The sequence below is a fragment of the Actinia tenebrosa genome, unplaced genomic scaffold, assembly GCF_029948245.1.
Source record: "Actinia tenebrosa isolate PJP-AT-01 unplaced genomic scaffold, QUT_ActTen_1.0 PGA_scaffold10__47_contigs__length_13832649, whole genome shotgun sequence".
Lineage (NCBI taxonomy): Eukaryota > Metazoa > Cnidaria > Anthozoa > Actiniaria > Actiniidae > Actinia > Actinia tenebrosa.
Window position 1 is genome coordinate 944759 of NW_028292570.1, and position 23938 is coordinate 968696.

General features: G+C 37.6%; 2 protein-coding genes and 3 pseudogenes across 3 annotated transcripts; all 5 read right to left on the reverse strand.

Annotated features, from left to right (window-relative positions):
• Nucleotides 1–5778: 5778 nt before the first annotated feature.
• LOC148912678 (uncharacterized) lies at nucleotides 5779–8638 on the reverse strand (annotated as a pseudogene).
• Nucleotides 8639–8665: 27 nt separating this feature from the next.
• LOC148912679 (uncharacterized) lies at nucleotides 8666–9838 on the reverse strand (annotated as a pseudogene).
• A 1748-nt stretch (nucleotides 9839–11586) lies between these two features.
• On the reverse strand, nucleotides 11587–14432 carry LOC148912680 (uncharacterized; annotated as a pseudogene).
• Nucleotides 14433–17152: 2720 nt separating this feature from the next.
• LOC148912681 (uncharacterized) lies at nucleotides 17153–18029 on the reverse strand. The gene is made up of 4 exons (XM_089026803.1): nucleotides 17984–18029; nucleotides 17642–17893; nucleotides 17400–17571; nucleotides 17153–17258 (listed from the first exon to the last, which is right to left on the reverse strand). Exons 1-4 carry the CDS (start codon nucleotides 18027–18029, stop codon nucleotides 17153–17155), a joined length of 576 nt encoding a protein of 191 aa, XP_088882929.1.
• Nucleotides 18030–18277: 248 nt separating this feature from the next.
• On the reverse strand, nucleotides 18278–19356 carry LOC148912682 (uncharacterized). 2 transcript variants are annotated; one of them, XM_089026444.1, is made up of 4 exons: nucleotides 19274–19356; nucleotides 18962–19193; nucleotides 18527–18823; nucleotides 18278–18386 (listed from the first exon to the last, which is right to left on the reverse strand). In XM_089026444.1, the coding sequence occupies exons 1-3, from the start codon at nucleotides 19281–19283 to the stop codon at nucleotides 18550–18552; spliced, it is 516 nt and encodes a 171-aa protein (XP_088882570.1). In that variant the 5' UTR covers nucleotides 19284–19356; the 3' UTR covers nucleotides 18278–18386; nucleotides 18527–18549. The 2 variants fall into 2 exon arrangements, with proteins under 2 accessions (XP_088882570.1, XP_088882569.1); XM_089026443.1 differs by having other exon boundaries at nucleotides 18527–18878.
• Between the last annotated feature and the right edge of the window lie 4582 nt (nucleotides 19357–23938).

Genomic DNA, 23938 nt, shown 5'->3' on the forward strand with positions numbered 1-23938 from the left:
ACAAAATTTTCTATAACATCCGCTTATTGATATTACAATCTAAAACACAAACAAATAGATCCCAGTTTTTTTTAAAAACATTCTAATTAATTTAATACTCCTAAATGACCATTTCTATTTTAAAATTGTATAAAATTTAAGAAATTAAGCGTGTTACGAGGCCGCTTTTTTTATCTATTTAAACAGCATGAACACATTAATGCATGATTAACACGAACGCGCGCGAAATCTACAAATGTCTCACTTGGTAACAACAACTACTGTAGATAAATTAAACTAAATCCATTTAAAACAAACTTCATATCCTGCTCATATATCGCACACATTATTCACATAGCTATTATCAACTTATTACGAATATATTTCGCTGTTCATTTACAAAGCGATGAGAATGACTTATCATGCACTAGCTTATTTGGGTATCTATCGTGTTTTAATTTATTCATCTCCTGCTCTTCGGTCGTAGAATTGAAGAAATAAAACAGCCAAAGCAACATCTAGCCCTTCTACTGCTTTATCAATATCAGTACATAGTTTTAAGAACCTCTTAGCCAAAGGAATACAGATTTTTATTCAATTTATAAGACAAAGAAGAAGCTGAACGATAAACTGGCAGGAAAAAGGGCCCCCCAAGCCTAAACTTTGTCCTTGCTTCTAGAGCGTATTATTCAAACGAAAACTTATTTAATGGACCTTTTGCTCAGTTTATGAATGTTTTCATCATTATTCTTTCATCACATGAAAAAATCATAGCGATCCCAGTCGCATTTCGCATGTTTTGAGTTCATTTATAATCATTGGCAATTTCACTGCGCAGTAAAAAGCCTAATTTTAACCGTGAGAAAGTTTACCTACCTCCACTTCTCTTTTCCTCGTTCGTGAATGGGTTGGATACTGGTGCCGGCAGGATACTGGGCCAGACACTGTATCCCTTCCTTCCCCTTCTTTTTCGTTTACAACGAGCCATCCCCGTTCCTTCACTACATTTGTACTTGATATTTTTATTTTGTTTGAAAGGGAGACATTTGGGTCAGATTGAAGGATTGTAGGTTAGGAAAAGTTTCCATGGTAGGCTTGGATGTGAGGTTGGTTAAGGGTTGGGCTTGGATTTCAGGGTAAGTTTGAGTTCGAGTTTCAGAATGTATGGGTAGTTGGAATGCTCTTATCTTTCATTTTCTTCATTTTCATATTTTGGATACTTGCCATAGGAACACATCACCAGCCTGTAATGTAAAAATGTGAGATAAATAGTTGCATTAAATTTTTTATAGATAATCATATAAAATTTGTGCAGTGTACACACACAAACAAACATTCACAAAACAGAACAATATATATTTCTTGGTGGGCTTATTATTATTGTGGGGTGCGACACAATGTAAACAAAGACAACTGAGTATATTTAAATAAAGAATGTTAATAGAATACAGTACCGAATAAAAATAGCTTTACCTCCAGTTCTTCAAATTTTGATTTCCCATTAGTTGTTACAAATGGGAGATCGACTTCTCCTAGTTATGGATTTGAATATGCCGTCTTCAATATAAGGCTGAAGAAAAGATCTTAAAAAACAAAATTTAAAAGAAATACTGTTGCTGATGATAAATATATATATCTTGATTATATTACTGAATAGAAATAGCTTTACCTCCAGTTCTTCAAATCTTGATTTCCCATTAGTTGTTACAAATGGGAGATTGACTTCTCCTAATTATGGATTTGAATATGCTGTCTTCAATATTTCTCCTGTAATCCTGACAGCTTTTCTTTAGGAAGTTTGTCTTTCAGCGAACTATTGACTATTTCAGCTAAACCATCGTTGATGGCGGCCGAAGACATTCCATCAATGTCCAAAACTTGACACACATTATGGTATAAACCAGCAATTGTAATTTCTTTATTTTCACAGCCAGGATGTGGACAGAGAAATTCCATATTCCTTAGCATTTCCTCCATCAAGGGGTCCACAACCCTCCTCAGCCTGTCAAGCTAAGGTGGCCAGGCTAATTAACCGCCGCCCAGCACACGGCCTTGGATTAAAACAGGTTGTAGCAACACGCATTACATTATACTTTTCTTAATCTGAAATAAAACATTTTGCATAGTAAAGTAAATACATGTATTTATATTTATAGGATTTAAATATAATTTTTTATATGTAAATTATTATGCTTATTACAATTATTATTTATATTATAATGTATTAAATTATTAAAGGTGTTCAATTATATAACATGTACAGCCCAACCATATCAGCCTGCTTCAACACAACCACTGCTTATAAACAAGAGCATATATTTAAAAAAAGAACAAAACAATTCCCCTTTCAACATTCTTATCTTCCAGCCCATTCAATTGCAACTAAACATGCAATTTTTCATCTGTTCAACTGCCATCATCACCTTCATTTTCAATAAAACTCTCATCTATTTCATCTTCAGCAGTCATTTCTGTGTCTTCATCCTCTATCATGTCCTTGTTGAGCACTCTACCAGTTAGACTGTAGAGATACTCCACTCCAATCAGTTCACCTGAAAGCATTACGTGTGATGAAACAGTGAAGTCTATACTCAATCTGATCAATCTGCATTACAGTATTATAGTATGCACCTGTGTAGATTCCTTTTGTGTTTGTATCAGCGCACAGTTTCTTTCCAAATACTTTCTGACTTAAGTCATAGAGAGCCTCTGCAGTCCACTGTAACTCACTGGTCCACTGGCGGTATTAAAGACAACTGCAGCAGCTCGATCAGCATTCCACCGTGATAAACCTTCAAGAAGATAGGCTTGGAAATGGCTATCACTTGCACTAGTGCCTGATATGAAAATAAAACAAATCATATGAAGCAGGAAATGAGAAAACTATATCTAGCAAATATTTATTAGACATCATATATTCAAAATGAATGTGTTTTTAATTATTTTTTTTTCGTAGACTATCCTTTTTTGGTCTTAAATGTTAAAAAAGCACCTGGTACGAATTTGTTAATGTGCAGGTGGAATGATTCCAAAGATGTGGAGCATCGAGCACCTCTATAGGTAGGAAGTTAAATACCTCCTTTCATTAACGTCCCTGTCTGGACATACAGCTGGACACCTTCAGGATGCTGTAGGCATGGTACATGATGTTTCTGAGAATACTATACTTCTGCGGTTCAGTCACTCTCAAGCAGTGGTACATGCAAAGTGTCCTCTTCCTCACCTCCAATAAAAGCCTCTAGGAGAGCATCAATCAACTCTGTTGTTTTGTGTACACCATGTGTAATTCTACGACAATGTAGGGCTATCTTTGCTTTGGTTGTACGAGAAATGATGTGTGCCTCTGAGGGGTCTGTAACACCTTCATTCAGAATAGCGGATTTCTTTTAGCAGTCTTCAGCAACTCCATATCTTCTCTATTCCACTCAAATATACACTTTGATAGGTGGGCGAGAAAGACACCAAAAAACATTTTTTGCCTTTTCTGCTCCACAACAGTCTCGGTCAACATAGAACACTCAGGGGGAGGATTACCTGCATCATGGTACCGCTTTATGATGCCAGCTGCCATGGGACCAAGACCAATACCCTCACTTACTGTCAGAACACTATTTAACACCTATCTATATTCATTGCCAATATTTGTAGCCCAAGCAGCAGTTTTCTTACAGGGACCATCAAGCTTCCTAACAATCTTCTTTGTGGAGTCCAACTTCAGTATCCTGCCAAAGGTGGAGGTAATGGAGGCCTTGACATAGAAAATTCTAGACATAACATCCTTGGCATAGATTGTGAGTAGCCATCTATACTGGGGTGAAAGTGGGAGGTTCTTCAAATTCAATGCAGTTAACAAGGCCACTTCTATGCTTCAGTAAAATAATGACAATCACTCACATATTGCATTGTTCTTTGAAGCCATGTCTCACTTATGTTGTTCTGTGAGTTTTTTCTGTAACTGGGTGGAACTATTACCAAGGCCTCTTTGTGTTAACATTCTTATGACCCGCACATCACAGGCATAGTGGTAGCTGCGCAGGACAGGAAATCGTAGCTGATGACCACGATTGAGTTGTTTAACAATGTTTGAACACTAGCTGATGACTTTCCTCTTACAAGACTTGCACTCCACGTACTCTGCAGCCAGGTTGTAATGGCTGTAAATCTCCAGGACCTGTTGTACCTGGGGGCATATCCCTGCGCTGGCGAGTCTTTCTTCTTACAGATTAGATGAGGGCATAACAATTTTACTCTCCGCAATTTCTTGGCATCCAAAGTAACCGACTCTGGGCAAAATATCTGTCAGGCCTAGGGGGCTGTGTGCTGATAAGGGCGGGTTGAGGAGGGTTCCACCAAAGTCTGTGAGCTCTAACAACAACAACAACAACAACAACGAATGAAAAAGGAAATGAATATACTGTATAGCATTAATAAAAACGATAAAAACATTTAGAAAAAAAATGAAAACACTCAAAAGCTCATTTACCTTCTGAAATCGAGCTCAGCCTTCCCATTCCTAACACTGGTTTTAAACAAAGCTTGAGACACCCATGCATGATGAGCTTTGGGAAGAGTCTTACTGCAACTATCAGGAAGGGTATATTCTAAAGGGTTATAACAAGAAATCATAATATAGATAAATACAAATAAAAAAAATTAATGTAAAGAAAAGTCACAACTGAAATGTTATTATAAATGTTAAAATAGTTATGATAAAACTACATTTAGAAAGTGCTCAGTCCTGAAGTACAAAGTGCCATATAGGCAATAAAAGATAGAGTACCTTGAAGACTTGTTGGTTGTGGAATGAGCTGTGGCGATATCAGCTGTTTATGGGTTTTCTGTTGCTCTGTAAGAAAATATAAGTATAAATATATTTAATAAACATCACTTCCAATACTCAAAGCATTAAAAATAGTGCTAACCCAGATTTCTTTCAACTTCATCAGCAAAGTGGCAGAGCTCTTGATCATCATCTGCATTAAGAGCGGCTGTCCGTAAAAATCAGACATTAGGTGGCAACAGTCAAAAAATCGATTTTGTTCATACTTTGAAGTTAGATACCTTATCATATAACATTAACCCCTGTGCACTTGGTTTTGAAAAATTCTTTTTTGTTCCGGAGAAATTAGAATTTTTATGCAGATAGGCAAATATGCTAATTTGACGACTCTGAAATTGAGATAAATCACCGATCTCGTGTACGAAATACAATCAATACTTGATCTTTCTAACCTAACAAACTTCAAATATGGTATCTCTATATGCCTCACAATGATTTTCAGACATGTAGCTGTAACGAAGAATTTCTGGAAGAATTGAAAAATTAAACGAGACTTACCTAATTCGAAGTTGGATTGAGATTCTACCGTAGCATTTGCAGGAATGAGGTCACGTGAGATAGCAAGCATTGAGTATCCGAGCTCAGTCTTTAAAGCGATTTTGGGGGACTTTGAAAATAAATATTCTATGTGTAGAGTATCATGGGCAACAGTATAGGGCTTGGGTGGGATGTGACCTCCTCATTTCTGCAAATGCTACGGTAGAATCTCAATCCAACTTCGACTTAGGTAAGTCTCGTTTAATTTTTCAATTCTACCTCGCATTTGCATACAATCGAAGGTCACGTGAGATTTTAAAGCTCAAAGGCTCCCAAAATCAACCACACATAGCCCAAGCAGCAACATGTATAAATTGTATTTTTTGTTCCACTAGAACATACATAGGTCATAACCCAAAGCCTAGACAGCTATAGTATGATATACTAAATCTAGACTGAATCTCAGAGAATAATAAAGTCAGTTATTTGGTTAAAACTGCTTCAGCAAATTTGTTCTCTCTATAGATTGGTCTGTCATAAAACTTTGCAAACACTGAGTCTGATCTCCACCCAGCAGTGGTCATTATGTCCTGAATGGGGACATCTGCTGCTTTAGCTGCTGAAGTAGATGCTGATCTTGTGCTGTGGCTTTTAAAGATATCAGTGTTTATGCCAGCTGCCTTCATTGTCTGTTTTAACCATCTAGATATAGTGTCTTTAGATGCTGGGCCATGAGGCTCTGCATGACAAATCAGAAGTTGTCTGGTATTCTTACGAATGGCAGCTGTTCTTGTGATATATACATTTAGCAGAGTCACAATACAAAGTCTTTTGTCTGAACTGTAACGTTTAAATACGATGGGATGCAGATGGCGGTTCTTTCCACCTCTTGCACTTGTCTGTTTAAGGCATGAGGTGATTCTGAAAGAGTATTCATCAGGCTTTACTGTCATGCTATCAAGAGATAACTTTTGTAGTGTTTGAGTTCTCTGAGCAGATATTAGTGCCATTATCATTACCGTTTTCAATGTTAGGAGCTTTAGAGATAAATCTTCAACAACTGGAAAATCCTTTAAAAAGGTGAGTACTTGTTGTGGGTCCCAGGTCTCTAAGTATCTCGGTAATGCAGGTTATATATTGAACAAACCTGACATGAACCTGGAGACTACAGGGTGGCTTCCTACTTTCACACCATCTACTGTAATGAAGGTGGAGAGTGCACTTCTTGCTGTTCCTACAGCACTGTAGCTCATCCTCTTAGAGAGCTGAGTCAGGAAGTCTAGGACCTGTTGTAGTTCAGGGTGTAGCTGGTTAACATTGTTATCTTTGCAGAACTGAACCCAAGATGAAATGTAAGTCTGGTATTGTTTATGAGTTCCCTCTCTCCATGATTTCAATATAATGTCAAGAGGTTCACCAAATACTCCTTGGCTGGTCAAGGCAGACTTGACACAAGACAGCCAATGAGTTTTAGTTTCGGATACAGAGGGTGCACTTCCTTTGGGCTGTAAGGTAGTGTTAATGTTTGGCTGTGGTTGTTTATCTTGACAGGCTGATCCTGCATCATTTGAAGTAAGCGTGGGTACCAGAACTGTGTTTCCCACTGTGGGACCACCAAGATTGCCATAACTTTGCTTAGTTGTATGTACTGAAGGACTTTCCCTATCAGGCTAAAAGGGGGAAAACAATATATCAGTTGATATTTTGCCCAGTCAACAGTAAAGGCATCAATGGCTATTGCCCCTGGGTCAGGCTTCCAGGCAATATATTTTTCAACCTTATAATTCAATCTGGAAGCAAACATATCCACTTCAGGCATTCCCCACTTAGCTGCCAGGCTCTGAAAACAAACTAAGTCAAGAGACCATTCGGTATTGCTATGGAAATCTCGGCTAGCTCTGTCCGCCTCTATGTTGAATTTGCCTGGCAAATGGGATATGGATAATGTTAATTCTCTTTCTCTACACCAAAGAATAATTTCCCTTGTAATTTCATTGCACTGAAGGGAATGTGTACCTCCCATATGCTGAATGTATGATACTGCTGTAGTATTGTCACACAGTATTTTAATGGCCTTTGCCCGCAGGTGTCCACAGAGTGCTTTGAGTGACAGAAAGATTGCTTTTATTTCTAGGTAATTAATGTGATGGTTTGCTTCTTCAGCTGACCATCTGCCCCTTGCTAATAACTTAGAACCCTCAATTATGCCACCCCATCCCTTTAGGGAACTATCAGTTTTGAGAGTTATGGTAGGTGGCTGTAAGATTACAGGATTGGGACAGTGGTCAATATCTGAAATCCACCATCTCAAATCCTCCCTGGCAAGGGGTGAGATGGTCATATCACCAACTAGGTTCCAGCCATTAGACTTTAAGGCAATCGTCTTGTCATTCTCTAGGGATCTGTAGAATAAAGGTCCATAATAGACACCTGGGAAGGAAGCCACCATAAGTCCCACTACTGAGGCAACCTCTCTTATGGGTACACGCCCCTTATGACTCAACAGAGCTTTGCATGCAATTTTAATTTTCTTTGCTTTTTCTGGGACCATGGAGACTTGCATGTTGATTGAATTTATGATAAAACCTAAAAATTGAACCTCTTGGGTAGGGTTTGTTACTGACTTAGTATCATGAACAGTGAAGCCCAGGGATGTGAGCAAGCACATTGTCTCTCTTATTTGTGTTTTGAGTACCTCAGATGAGTCAGCAAGTAGCAGGATATCATCAATGTACCCTACTAACTGGTTACCTTTTGATCTAAGTGATGCATAAACTGGTTTCATTAATTTAGTGAACACTCTTGGTGCACTTGATAACCCATTGGGCAGACAGGTGAACTCATAAACTGAGTTTGTGAACACAAATCTGAGGAACTTTCTATGTTTGTGGGCTACAGATACTGAATAATATGCATCCTTGAGATCAAGTACTGCCATCCAAGACCCTTGTCTTAATAACTGGGTAGCAGATTGTAAGGATTCCATCTTGAAATGATGGTAGGTAACATGCTCATTGAGCTTTTTTAGATTTAGGATGAGTCTGTGAGATCCATCCTTCTTTGGTCTTGTAAAGATTGTTGAGATGAATTCATCCTTACAATGAGAAGTTTTCTCAATAACCTGTTTTTTGAAGAGTTTATCAATTTCTGTGGCAATAATTTGTTCTTCACCCTTGGAAAACTGAACAAAAGGTGTTGCAGTTTGACAGGGAATAGTGTCAAAGGCTATATGATAGCCAGTAATGATATCAAGGATGTTAATATCAGAGGTGATTTGCCTCCAATTATCAACAAATTTAGTTATGTTGCCTGCCTTAAAATTTGTGGCACTTACCAGCTCATCAGAGCTAATTGGGTGTGATTTCAGGTTTATTTGGATTGTTGTTGTGGTGTTTTGGAGCCCTTCTGAGCTTCTTTCCTCCTCCAAGGTCTGTAGCCTTGGCCTCTGAAGTTTTTTGAACCCCTCTGAGAGTATTTGTAGGATCCACCACTATTGTTGTTCTGTTGCCCTTTGGTCTGGAATTTAGGTCCAATTTTATTTTCATCTCCTATATCTTTGAGCTGTTTCTGGAGATCATCACCAAAGAGCATATCTGAGAAAGGGACCTGAGGAGAGCATAGGACTGCATAGTCTTTTCCTATGTCTGTTTTCATTAGTTGTTTTCGCTGCATGTTTATTTCATAATTGACATGAGTTAATAGTGATAAAGCCTCAAGGCCCATTTCTTCATGTCCTGCAGCTGTTCTTTGTCCACACGTCCTGTCATGGAGAGGTCAGTCATGCGTGCGACTGGTATTATCCCCTTTACTAAGGCCTGTTGTATCTTATACATCTGAAGATCTCTCTTCTTGGTATGGTATACTCACAAAGTTTACGCCAGATGCCTTGGTTCACCCGTGTAGGTTTAACATTCTGGCAGTTTTCCAGCCTCTCTTGACGGTCAATTTTGTCTTTCAGGCCCTTGTCAGGTATACGATGCCTGAACATTTTATCGACTAGTTTGGCTAGCTGTTTGTTTTGAAGCTTAGCCCCGACAAGGTCGTCCGACTCATACTCTTTTTGTAGCTCTGAGAGCGTGTCGTCGAGTGAGTCATCTGAATCATTTTCGCCATCTGACAGCCCTGGCTTCAAGAGCTCATTAAGGAGCTCATTTGTGTCGCTGTCATCCCCTGTAATTTCTGAGGATGATTTGCCTTCGCTCGTGGAGCGATGGCCGTCATGGTGAGATTTTTTGGCGGGAAGATTCTCGGCATCTGTAGATTGTCGTTTAGCCGGACCTTCCCTTTTCCCTTCACGGAAGGGGCCTCTTCTTTCTGTGTAAGATGTTTAGTTAAATTTAGAATGGCTGATGTTAGTAGTTTTATCTCAGAACTACTGCCCTCTGTGGTATTTTGGTGGCTGGACTTCGAGGAGGTCCTTTCTTGTATACTCGTGTGGGCCGCAGGATTCTTAGGCTCGTTCAGGTCGTCCCCTTCCACGTCAGATTCTAGATTCACATCTTCTGGAGGTTTCGGAAGTATTGATTTGGCCGTATTGTCCATCTTTGTAGAGGAAAATTCCAATAATTGGTATTAAACTCAACGTGAGTTCTCATTTACCGACTGTTCGCTCGGACGTCAAACTCGCACTGAGCTCGGATACTCAATGCTTGCTATCTCACGTGACCTTCGATTGTATGCAAATGCGAGGTAGATTTATTTGCAAGACACAGTTTTCTTGAGCTTAAAAGTACCCTCAAAACAAGTGAGAATTTTACCATGGCCGATACAACAGAAAAGCGATATTTTCACTGTATGTGATGTCAAGATGATATTGTTCAAGATTGTGAAAAAACATTCTTAGGTAAATGTGTTTTTAAGTTTCTACGATCGATCAAATATGCCTAAATACGTTGTTTCAGAAAGGATCGTTTTTGCATAAATTAGCAAGTAAATGACTGCCAAAATTAAAAGAATATTTGTCAAATCTTTTATAAGCCGTTTGCACGCCGGGTGATCTGGCATGAAAAATCGGACATTTAGGTACCGCGATCATGCTGCAAACGGTCAGCGGCATTCTTAAAAAGTATAATGGCGGCTTGCAATAATAATTTTACAGTGGAAAAAGTTTTAGAAGAAGTTTTAGCAGAATCTGGTTCAGAAGGCAGCGAAGAAGAATCACCTAGTCTCGAGGAGGTATTAAGAAGCTCTGTGAAGAATTTTTATCCTCTTAGATCTTCGGTAGATTCGTTCAACGCTTTCCAAGACGAAGCTAGTGAAGTACTTAGGGAAGTTTACAGACGCCATCAGGTTGGACTGTTAGACGAACAGGACAAACTCTTGAATAAAACTATCAGTGTAAGACCTGCAGTTGCTTCCGAGATCAGTTTGTGGCTTAAGTCCATCAAGAGACGAATGACAGGATCACCGAAAGCCAAAAACTCCTGGTCAATTGAACTAAGACGTGGGTTGCCAAAACAAATATTTACAATCATCATCGAGGCTTGCTCAAAATCTTCTACGAATTTTGGTATAACAGTAGAGTCTTCTGTACTGAAATTCAATCAGAAGAAGCGCTTAATTCGTGATTTTTCGAAGTTATCTGGGATCAGCGCTACTGAAGTTAAAGATATGCTGCAAAAGACATTCAAAGGCAGGCGAGAGGGATGCAAAGCAGAACTTTTGGTGAACAGTGAGAAGCCTTTCATTTTAACTTACGATGAAAGAAACTCGAAAATAGTTATCAATTGCCATTATGGATACTGGAATGAACTTGGATATGGTTTTCACGATTAATTCACCAGACTTATAATAAGACATTTTATTTTATTTGTTATTATTATTATTTTTTTCTTCAAAATACTTCATTATGCAACATAGATTACATTATTATTGTCATCAGTTTATTTGATTTTCTTAGACCAGCCAAGTACAATCTATGTAAGTATATGATCATGTGTAAACACTAGAGTGCTTGCACTAAACCATGAGCAATAATTGTAATCAAATAATACTAATTAATACCAATTTTTGCTTTGTTAAATCAGTTCTCTAGCCATTTAGTAGCATCTAGTAATTGTCCATTATATCCTCTATGTATTATATCCTCTATATATGAATATTTTGATATCAAAACCTTAGATAATAAAACACATTTTTATAATATTATATATAAAAATCTATCAATCTAAGATATATATTATAATCTCATACCAATGAAATGTTAATAATAATAAACTAGATAAGAAACACATTTTTCATAACATTGTATGCAAATCTAGCAATCTCAGGAATGCACATGGTTAAACAACTCAAAGGGCCAGGCCAGGTTTATAGCTTTTGGCCTTGACACTGTCATGTATAAAAGCCATGAGCTTGTCACCACAGAAAGAACATTCTTTATCTCTAGGATCTGCCTTTTCTAGGCCACAATAGCAGAAACTATCATATTCAAAAACTCTCGAAGGTATGTAAACTTCTTTGCTTTGTGAGTATAGGCATGGTACATGGTTGTGCTCGGGCAACCATATTGCCATGATAAACTCATGTCTAAATATGTCTTTCCATCTTGTCTGATATGTGGAATTTTGGCTCAGCCTGTGCAAAGCAACATGTTTAGCTTCTCTACCCTCCATTGTGACTGTAAGGAGCCCTTGTTTGTAGATATCATACACATGCTTTGCATGCACAGGTAAAACATGGCCAATAGTCCAGATGGTTGGATTGATGGGGTAAGGAAGAAACAGCTTGTTGGCATGACAGTACTCTCTGGCTTTAGTTTCAAGATTACATAAATCAGCATCTTTGACTTCAAATCTGTTGAAGATTGAGCAGCAGTCTCTCAACCTGATGCCTATATAAACTAAAGCCAGGACTGTTTGCCTTTGCTTCTTACTATCATCCTCATGACTCAGGTGCCTTATAAGTCTCATGAAATTATGGCAAAACATCCTTGACTCCTTCCCAGTAAACCTGTATTGCATGTCCCCCTTTTTCCCTTGTGTTTTATTATACCACATCCTAACTTTCTTTGCCAGTCGGGTTGCCTTCACTTCAAACTGCAAAGCAGTTACAACTCTAGCAACACAGATGTCTTGAGGGATATCAGAAAAAGTTTGTGTGAAGGTTTGAGCTTGGACTTTCCTAATGCTTCCTTAAATAAAGCTCTAAAAAATACTGCCATGCATTGTTTTTCAGATGCAATGGTTCAACATGAGCTCTATCAATTAGTCTCCCTATAAGAGGAAGAAGTTCCTGGCGGCTCTTCTGGTTAGCAATAAATTCTGTGATACTAGTTCTTTTAGTTTGCTTTGTAACCTGTTTAGTTTCTAACTTTTTCTTGAAATTTTCCACAAGCTTGACTACTTCAACCCTGTGTTTATAACTCCATGGCTTCCACATGTGATTTTGACCCTGGCCAAAAGTCCCATGTAGGTCACCACTATCTGAAAAAGTAACATTTCCAAATGAAGAAAAAAATCTAGCAGAATTGGACAATTCTCCTCAAAGCATGGCTAGCATTTTCATGTCATTGGGGAGCTCAGAAAATTTGAATGTCACATGTAAACCCTGTACTTGAAAAACTTTGCTTTCTATATCCACAATCGGTTTGTAAACAGCTTGAACATATTTTGTAACTGTCAAAGAGGTTTCCTCACAGTTTGCACCAGACTAAAAAATTATCATTACTAGATGCAACCTTTTTTCCTGTATTGAGGAAACTAATTAGAAATGAGCAAGCTGTTTCATGCTTTCCAAAAGGCCAACCATCCCCCCCAAAAGCAACCTTGAAGTTACCTTCAGTTTCACCAAACCATCTAAGACTATCTTTCTTTGAGTTGCTTAAATAGAAGTTAGCAAGTCTTGGGAGAAATTCTCTCAGGTCACGAAAACTACCATTTATGCTAATTTCATCATCACCTGATAACAGCTCTTCAACTGGAAATACATTGCCAATATCTATAGCATTGATTTCCTTTATCAACTGATTATAAGTAAGTAATTTAGGAATCGTACAATTCCCCAAAAATTTCAGACCAGTTCGACCACCCCTTTTGCGTTTACTGGATGTCATAGAGGTAGCAAGACGCACTGCCTGGTACTTTCTTTTACCCATGACACCAGCAGAATAGTATGCTGCTATACTTCTCAATACATTTTGGAGTGATTTAGTAAAATTATCTATTTCCTTTTTTTGGACTTTGTTTATTACATATTCTGTGACTTTCTGGTTAGTCAATACATAATCCCCTAGCTCATTAATCTTACACTTCTTTTGCAAGGTGTCAAAGAGTCCATCTAGTGCTGGCCTTTTGTTGCTGTTTGTAGCTCCGTATATTTTTTGGGCCAAGTGGAATGTTTCTTCATTTCTTCTTTGGAGAGTTTTCTGGTTACAAGCAGGACTGTTTAGCAATGTAGGAGACCTGACTCTTTTTGGAACCTAAAATATCAGAAACTATGTATTATATATATTTTCATTAAATAAAGGTAGAATGCACCAAAGCAAATTATCTGAATAAAAAATACCTTAAGAGGAGGTGGTGTTGTACATGCAGATGCTTTCTTAGTTGATTCTCTTAGTTGGTTTTCCTGCATTTGCAAGATGAAGAAAATGTAAAATTTTAATGAGTAAGAAAAATTAAAAAAAAAAAAAAAAAAAAAAGATTAATAAAAACTGCAAAGTAAAATATAAATAAGACAGAAATTCGATAGTTTATCAAAAGACAAATTCCTATTAACTTTTAACAGTAATTATATCAAAAAGGTAAGGAGAATTTGAATGTAGATCACAACTCGTGTAATATATTTTTTCTATTCCTTATAGCATTTTATTCAAGATAGTCTTGTTCCTAGCCTTTCTTAATAATTCAGAAACTTATCGGCCAATAAGCTTATAAGTTTAATTTCTTACATTTATTAAGTTAATGTTTTTCAAGTCCGACACTGCTGTTCTTAACTTTCAATTCAGATTTAAGCTTAACTTAAATTCAAAAATGTTTAAAAACCTTACCTTATTTTTCAATCTCCTGACCTGCTGCTGTAAGGTTTTAATAGAAGACAAGGAATTAATTTTTTCTTCCGTCAATTCCTTAAGAACTTCGCGCTTTCTCCTTACAAAGCTGCCCACATCGAAGCGATTATTTCTCTTATAAGGCATTGTGCCACAGTCAGCTGTGAAAGAGTACAAACTGTTGTGACTATGCTATAAAGGTGGTCCAGATATATAATTATTTCTCGTTCTGATTAGGTTTGTATGAAAAATAAAAAACATACGATTCTTACCTGATAAACATGGAATCCATTATTTACCTCTGTAAGATTTTTGGATTGGAAGCAAAAAAGTTTTTTGGAAGAGAAGTCTGCCAATTTCACAACTTGTCTTTAAGAAGCCATTTTGACTCGAAGTCTGCTATCTGCAATTCGTCGATTCTTAAGTTTTACAGCTCAAGTTTGGTATCAAAATGAAGCTTAGTTCGCGTTCTTTGTAAATTTCCCGCTCTTTGCTTTGTCAAAGCTATCCCAAGAAGCTCAGCGACCCGTTTTTATATCAAAATAAGTAGTACCCAGTCTCTAGAAAAATTATCCCGGTCAAGATATCATATTTTGCTTCAAGTATATGTCCGGAAATCCGAGCCAGATGACCCGGCGTCTTGAGACATCAATACTTAGCAAATTTGAGGGATTTTTCTGAAGAAAGAGCAGCATTTACTCCCTACCGCTTCACAAATCATGAATTCTAGGTACAGTGACGGTCATCTACACAAAACCGCGAAAGCGTTGCGTGACCACTGGCGGCCATGACCATTGGGGATAAAGAGTTCTCCTCAAAAACCTTATTTTTTTGCCGGCCCAGCCACTTGAGGACTAAAACTTAAATATCGAAGCCCCTTAAACTATGCTTTCTTTTAAAACAATATCCCCCTCTTGTATGCATAACAAATTTATGTAATATAGGAATGTAAACTTTACTCTTCTCACGAACGCATCAAAAATAATAGATCGGCTCATGTTATACGCCCTCGTATTGTGTGTGACCCTTGAGGTAACATTTGTCTAGTTTCAGAGGCAGATCCAGGATATTTTTGAAGGGGCTCCAAAAAGTACATTCAATCAGTGACGTTATTTTTGAGGTCATACATACCGCTATATTTGTACGTTGTAACCTTTCAAAACGCAAACATAACAACTTGATTTGGCTTTCAATTTATAAACCTACATAAGAGTTATGACTTTCAATAGAAAATTATCTGCAATATATGGTATGTTAAAAAAGGGGAAATAACGAGTTGTAAATGGGGGTCCGCAGCCCTGGACCCCTCCGTTGAATCCGCCCTTGAGTTACGCGAGTGATTTCGGTATCGGTAAGTTATCACATGAATCCCGCTCAATATATACTCGCGTCATATATATTGTATTAATTTAGGAAACAAAAACTAGTAATGTCGGTATAAATTTTTTTTCTTATAAAACGGCTTTAGTTGAAATGGTTGTTTTTCTTGTGAAAAGATGTGTACGGACGAGTGGCGTCAACGTAGGATTCCTTTCTTTTCTTATCCTTTTTGCTGGTGTCCACGTGTTGCTTTCATCGTGTTCTGCACAGCAAGCTCACACAGTTTATAAACATCCAAGGATATGGGGTGCTGTATTAATATGGCATTCTGTACTTCCTTGTTCATTTTGTCCAGAGCCTTTCCTGGAAGCTTGTCGTCTACTTGTGCATCTATTTCGGCGGGGACGACATTTTTCTTTGGCAATCGTGAAAAAAACCACTTGTTTAGACGTGAGGAACCCATCAGAACTGAAAAAAACGGACACCATCAGAATTCTTGGCCTTCCTCAAGGACTTTGAGGAAGGCCAAAAATGCTTTCAGTTCGACCCCGTTGAGCTGCGCCACTCCTGTACTTGCGGTGGTGATAAGCGATAACAGTTTTTTTTTTTTTTTTTTCCGATGTCGTTGCAGGATCAACTTTATGCCCGGTCTGCTCACCAATGTTAAACTGGGCCATTAGATAGTCTTTCTGCATTTCTTTAAGACGCTTTCGACCTTCGTTTGATTTCATTCCCCAACCCATTTTGTGATCGAACCAAGCTAGTACTTAGAGGGTCCTGAAGGGGTAAAATGAGTGCTGGTATTATCCTTCTTTGGTGCTGGGAAAATAGGATATCATGCACTGGGATTCATAAACAAAAAACATCAAAAATGGGCTCGGGCTAAGAATAAAGGGATTTGAACTGGGATTTGAGTAAATGTTGGGCTTGTAAATGGGATTAGGAACCCCCTTCAGGACCCTCCATTTTTCATAGGAATACGCAGAGTTAATAGAGGGGAGTCCCCTCTACTAACTCTGGAATACGTCATCAGAGCCTTGCATAGGTTTGAACGGCCAGGAGCTGCCGCTAACACGAACGTTATACTTTTAGATACTAAAACATAAGGAGGAAGACGCACAAATGTAGTTAATAACGGGAAATAAAAGTAGTATTTTCGGTATTTATTTGGATACATTAAAAAAAAAAAACTCACATGCACACACAGTATTTATTATCCCGCCGCCGGTGGTCACGCAACGCTTTCGCGGTTTTGTGTAGATGACCATCACTATACCTAGAATTCATGATTTGTGAAGCGGTAGGCAGTAAATGTTGCCTTTTCTTCAGAAAAATCCCTCAAATTTGCTAAGTATTGATGTCTCAAACGGCTTATAAAGGATTTGAAAAATATTCTTTTAATTTTGGCAGTCATTTACTTGCTAATTTATGCAAAAACGATCCTTTCTGAAACAACGTATTTAGGCATATTTGATCGATCGTAGAAACTTAAAAACACATTTACCTAAGAATTTTTTTTCACAGTCTTGAACAATATCATCGTGACATCACATAAATTTTGGATAGACTATCTTGACCTGGTCGGTGCCATCTTCTCTTTTTAATGTTTCTCGGTGAAGATCGTAGTTGAAGTGTGTGGTAGCTATAATATGTCTTGAAGGGTAAAGATACAAATGCAAAATGTGAATTTCTGTATAAAATATTATTTCAAAGAAAAAATTATTTTTTATTGGGGACATGTACCATCTCCAATAGTAAGTAAATAAAAAAAGACTAAAGAGGCCAATACCTTACCTACAAAACATTCCTGAATAAGAGTAGGCAATCATTTTGGGAGCGTAGTGGTTGAGCACAGAATGAAAACCTTCCAAGGAACTAGTTTGTTCTAAAGGTGATATCTTCTTGATGCCATTTACAAGAGATTTCTTTGTTAGCCCTGCTTTTAGTTTTTCGAACGCCACAGTATCTATGAAAAATGGTGGTAAATTTTTAGTGTATGATATTTTGTTTTGATTTTCTGGATAATGTTAACAAACCTTCTTCAAGCCATTTTCTATCTTGAATGTTGTCATCATGAGCACACTTGTTGAATAATGGGATAGGTAAATCTTTGTGTCTGTTAGTTACATGGTAGAGAAATGACTTAAACTTTGCCCATATTACTTCACCATTTCCTGTCAAGGTTGTTGTGGCGCTCCAAAATAAATGGTTCTCGCAGGGCTTGATCCAATCCAATATTGCAGAGCAACCACTGATCTTTGATATCTTTGTGAGAACTTTGCGAATTTCTAAAATAAAATGAATACATTATATTTGCTTAACGCTCCCTCATATGTTTGGCAATTGCTAGTCCACAGCCTAAGAGGTAATTCATGCACTCTTGAAAGCCAAGGTATTCCATTGCTGGACTGCTTCCTGCCACATTTCTCTGTAAAAAAAATAAAAAGGCAAAGTTTTAACAAATTCATTGGTAAATGAAGTGGAATTTAAATTGTGGCAATTTCTCCTTTCTCTTAAGCAGTACCACAAAAGATCCACAAGACATATTCATATTATTTCATTAGGTTGTAATTGGAAGCTTACTTGAATTAAAGAAAATGTTATAATTGAGGAAATTGTGCAGGCAAAAATAGAGTAGGCACAGTATTTTGCACTGTGTCCCATGCTATCATGCCTGCCATCTCCTGCAATAATGATATTTTCTCCTGTTTCTTTCAATTTCTGGAACATTCTTTCTTGATGCTTTTTCTAGAACAGGTACACGGCTGGAAACAATTTACTCTATGAAATAAAAACAATAATGTCTTAAATACATAACACAGACAGGAGAGGTGAGTAATAATAATTACAAAGAACAGAAAGAAAATAAAAGGGAGAGAGGGGCAAACAAAAATACATACAACAGGGTAGGTAATACCTACCCTTTGATGTCTGACGTATGTTCTCAGTGAAAGGCAGGATAACCCCATATGTTTGAACATCTGCATAACCTTGGAAGCTGCACTTCCTGACAGCAAAATCCCAAAACATAGTAAAAAGTTTCCTGCAGCCATTCTTGTCCCTGGCATCTGAGGCTGACTTGACCAAATCTGTACTGGTTTAGGACATGCCTTGTTTTTGCAAATGGTTTGAACTTCGACCATCGTTCCCGTTTTTCTGGTCGACACAACAGGGTGGTCCGTTTTGCAGACATGGCAGATATTGAACAAAAGCAGGAGCTTGGAAAGAAACACAATGTATTTAGGTCGTTCTCTCAGATTATCCGACCAAGTTCTACAAAAAAATGAAAGACATCTCTTCATTGATCTAACAGAAACATAGAAGGTTGATCAAAGAGATTATTTTAGATGGAATACCTCTTGTCCACGTCTTCGAAGTTGTCCTCTTCCTCTGAGTCGGTCTCGTCCGTTCCAGTTTCAGGTTCATATTCTGTTGCTGAAGAGTCGTCGCCACTTCCGAAATCTGGTTCTTCTGGTTCCTCATCTTCTATATACATCTCCTCTTGATCATCACTCCTCTGTACATGTACTAACTCTTCGCTCTGGAAATTTTCATGTTCTTTCAATTTTGTGGAAATACTCTCCATGTCTAGAAAGAACGACGGAAGCAATGTTTTTTACTTTCCCGCAAGTTGTGTTATATCGTAACGCCAAAAATAATTATCTTACCCTCTTCCATTTTCCGAATCAAAGATAAATATCTTTCTTGCTTTGTCTTCAGGTCAACAATCTTGTTTCTTAATTTCCGGTTCTCGTTTGCAAGTCTTTTACATTCAAGGCACGAGTCTGGAGTTTGTGTGGACACATGATGAATCTAGATGGTAAAGGACAAAACATTTTGTAAGGGAATATTTCCACATAACTTTTAAAATGCAGTAATTATTTTGGATAAATTACCTGAACACAGATTTGTTCTAATGATTCATCAGGCACCACATTCTCAGCATCTTGAACCGGAATCGTACTACCGCAAATCGAGTCGTCACCGTCGCCGGTCGATGAACAACTTGGTTCGCTTGCAGTTTTCATAACTTCTCTAACAATCTAAAGATGTAGGAAAAAGAAGAAGCATTATTGGAGACAACAAAATATCAATTACCAGAAGGTAGCGCGAATAAGTTGAACCATACCTAAAATAATATGATTGTTACATACCTTGCGTGTTTCACGTAGATCTGAAGACGGCCGTGACGCGCTTGAAGAATCTTTTGCCGGCTGATGAATTGATGGCACTGGAACTACCCCTACTTCGTCTGAAATTAGCCTTGGAACAAACGAAATAGTAGAAGGTATATCCAGTGGTCTCCTGACAAAGTCTTCTGGACGAAAATGCTCGGAACATACACGAGAATTCGTGGTCGGACTCCACTTCGCACGTTTGGTCCTGACAAACCGAAGCCACTGTCGCCGTCTTTTCCTTGCTTCAGGAGCTTCATTGTCCTCGAAGGGGATTTTATGCAGTGAAATCTGCCTCTCTGGATCAGGAGTGTTCGAACATCCTCCCACTACACACCGATACGGCATATTTATAACGAGAATAAAACAGAACTCACCAACTACGAGCAATTAATTATACACCGTATGTAATTTTATGGCAACTTTACTGGATTCATATTGTGTCTTACTCCGGTGACGTCACAGCACAGGCTCCCATAGGCTTCCTTTTGCTTGGTCAATTTAACACAGGAAGCCCAAAATTTAATTTTTTGCCACTTTTAAAGCTCTTAAGAAGATACTTTTACAATTCATACTCGAGAATTTTATAAACGAATAGTCTCCCAAGACCTTCTACTTTTAATACAACTGTTAAAAAATTGACAAAAAATAAGCGTCATAGGGACTTTAAATGTTATTGGTGTGTTGACATCTTATGCATACACTGTAAGCAGCCATTGATATTTTGGTACAGGTATAAACTTTGGTGGTTCTTCTAATACTGGTGGTGTAAGAAGTCCTTGCTTTGATGCATCAGCAAAGTATTGCACACAGTCAAGTACTGGGAGGTTCTCTGTAGACACTTCTCACTTCGTTCAGTTGGTTAAGCAGCAGAATAGAGCTGTTGCAAAGCCTCTCTGTCTAAATGGTCTTATTACTCTAACGTCACAAATATAGTGGTATGTTAACAGTACTTGAAACTGAAGCTGATGTCTATGATCAAGCTTTTTTACGGTGCCTGTACTCCAACTGATGACTTTTCTCTTACAAATTCTACATTCCCGGTACTCAGAGGCAAAATTATAGTGACCATCAAGGTCCAAACGTTGCACATTATTTATTTTGTTGGACTTCTAAATGTTCCAAAAGTCTAGAGAAGCTGGAGAAGAAGTTATCAAAATATATGTGGTGACGCCGGTTGAGAATTGGCTTAACCATGTTCATGACAACATGATAGTCAAGTCCAGACTTGTATACCCAGTCGTCATTTGTTTCACGCTTTTTTTTTGCGTGCAGTGGCTTTTTGGAAGGACAGAGAAAAAGTGACGACTGGCAGATAACAAATTCAAGATGGAGTGTTTTAGCGTGAAAACTTGTTTACGAGAAGAAAGGCTTTTGACAGTGCATTTTTGGCAAAAATCTTCCTTGCCCTCATGAAAGTTGTAGAGATAGTGTTGTTACATATTCTCGTGATGGAATCGATCAACATTATAGGACGATTCATAAAATGACTATAACGCAAAGCAAAGAATAAAGAATAAACTTTTTCGTGTTAAAAAAAAGGTTTCTGAAGAATATAATCGAGAACATGAAAGTTGATCACGGGATTTTCGCTTCCACTCCATAGCAACAATGCAGAAAATGCTGCAAAACTTCCGACCTCCCCCCCACCCCCCAGTACCCAACCTTATAATTTTTGATAAAATATATTGGCAAACTAATCAGTAATACACCCATTCTCACTTAAGTAGGACTATTAGGGGGTTTTCTTTGACGAAAAAAAAGTTTATTGTACAGTTTTCTGATGTTATCCATGCGAAAGCTATGGTATTTGAGTGTTTTATCCCGAAGTTTGCCGGGCACATGTTGAGTTTTTTGGAAGTTACAGCCAATTATGTAACCTCACCAATTTATTGCAAAATGAATACAGAAATCGGGAAATGTTCCTTCTAACACTAAAATAGTAACGTCAAAATTAAAACAACTATTTTGTTTTTACATAAAATTGAGTTTGGGGGTTTGATGTTGGTCGTTTTTTGTGCCTTTTTTAAGGCATATCATGAAAAAAGAGTTTTGCGGTATTAATTACTGATAAAATAATCGGCTTTTTTTATTACTACTTCATATATTTTCTTTTATTCTCAAGGTTGATTAAATGAAATGCAAAAAGACCTTTGATATTAATGTAATAGAGCCTAACAATGATTTAAAATCAAACTTTAATGTATATCATAACATGTTTCAGCTGTACAGGGCTGTGCTATGTTTATCTACAGTAAAATAAGAAAGCGAGAAAAAATCTAATTTGAATAAAAAAACATTCGTTTAAAGAGACTTCCATTTCAATGTAAGCCTGTGAATGACGTTGGGTAGTTTGGGTAGCAAGAAAATCGTTTCTCTGCAGACGGTCTTGCCATAGTCTAGCTTTCTGGTCTAAGTTGAACAATGCCATCATACATGTGCCTTTGTAATGTTCAATGACTTCAAACCTATAATCTGAATACAACCTCAAAGCGGCAAGGTTCTTGAAAGAACCCACCACTAACAACACCACCACTTTAGTGACTTGTCTTTCGTGAACCAAAAGAATGAGTGCCTGTAGTCCACACGTTAAAACCATATCCCCGACAACCTTACCTTTCGCACTTTGACTTCTCACACAGAACTGAAGTTCATATGACCCCTTTCGAGAGGTTGAGAAAAATTCTTGCACTGCAGAATCCATCCCATGAAAGGCATTGATATTTTGACCCACCAGAGACCGTTCCAAGAAGGTTAACAGCCCAGCTGGTAATTGAATTTCGTGATCCACAGCCACGATCAAAATCCTTTTTAGCCTATTGCTTTTGGCTAGCATTATAAATATAAGTAGATTAGTTTTTTCCTGGAATGTATACAATGAATGAATCAACTATATTTAGCATGAGTTCACATCCCTTGCCTTGGTTCACAAAAATTACTTACCTTCTATTTGACTCGCTACTAGACTAACTTATCGGGCCTCGGAATGGTCGAGCAAACACCTCAGCTTATTATCAGATATTGACACTGGAAGTTCATCATAGCAAACCTAGGGGGAATCTAGATTTTAATGTAAATTTGGCCTAGAACCCTTCCTATCTGTAATACGAAATAAAAAACTCAAATCTAAAAACTGTTGTTCGCTCCATCTTCCACTCCCAACTCTACCCCTGTGGAATGTCAGTTCTTGTCAGTTCTCATGAAGGTAAGCAGAAAATAGTTCTGTTTTATATGTAAATGTACGATTTGTTCTGTTTTTAGTATACAAACCAATGTTTAAAAACTGATCCGCCATCTTTGTTGAAAAGAAAACCCTTCACCTGGCTACTAAGCTCTTCCATAGTCCTTTTTCTTAAAGAGCGACACAGGGAGATACGACACTCAATGTTTGATATGTTTTTCAATCTTCAGAACTGCTGCTGTAAGGTTTTAATGGAAGCCTGAAGCGCTTTGCCTTTTCTCCGTACTAAACTGCCCACAGCAAAGCCAGTATTTCTCTTGTAAGGCATTGTTGCCACATTCTGCGGTAAAGAATACAAAATCCAATGAATATGCTATAATAATGATGATGATAATATTAAATAACAATAACTTTACTTTTCTATAGGGATGTTTCCATAAGTTCAAGACCACTTTACAACTGATATACATAAAACAAATTCATATAACTATTATATAGTATTATATAGTTTCTTGTACATATGAATAACGGTCAAAAATATTCGCTTCAAATTTCCAAATTACCTTCAATATGCTCTTGCCTTTTTAAAACTTCAAAAAGAGTATTATTAGCATTTTGCAATTTTTTAAATTGATTTTTTTGTTTGTCAGAAATTAATAGTGGTGGTGAGAAGTATTTTTAAAACTTGTTATTTCACTCTTGCACCCCCACCCCACAAGACGTTTCCTTAAAAGTGTCCCTTCCTTCCCCTTCCTTTTCGTTTACAACGAGCCATCCCCGTCCCTTCTTCACTACATTTGTACTCGATATTTTTATTTTGTTTGAAAGGTAGACATTTGGGTCAGATTGAAGGATTGTAGGTTGGGAATAAGTTTCCAGGGTAGGCTTGGATGTGAGGTTGGTTAAGGGTTGGGCTTGGATTTCAGGGTATGTTTGAGTTCGAGTTTCAGAGTGTATGGGTAGTTGGAATGCTCTTA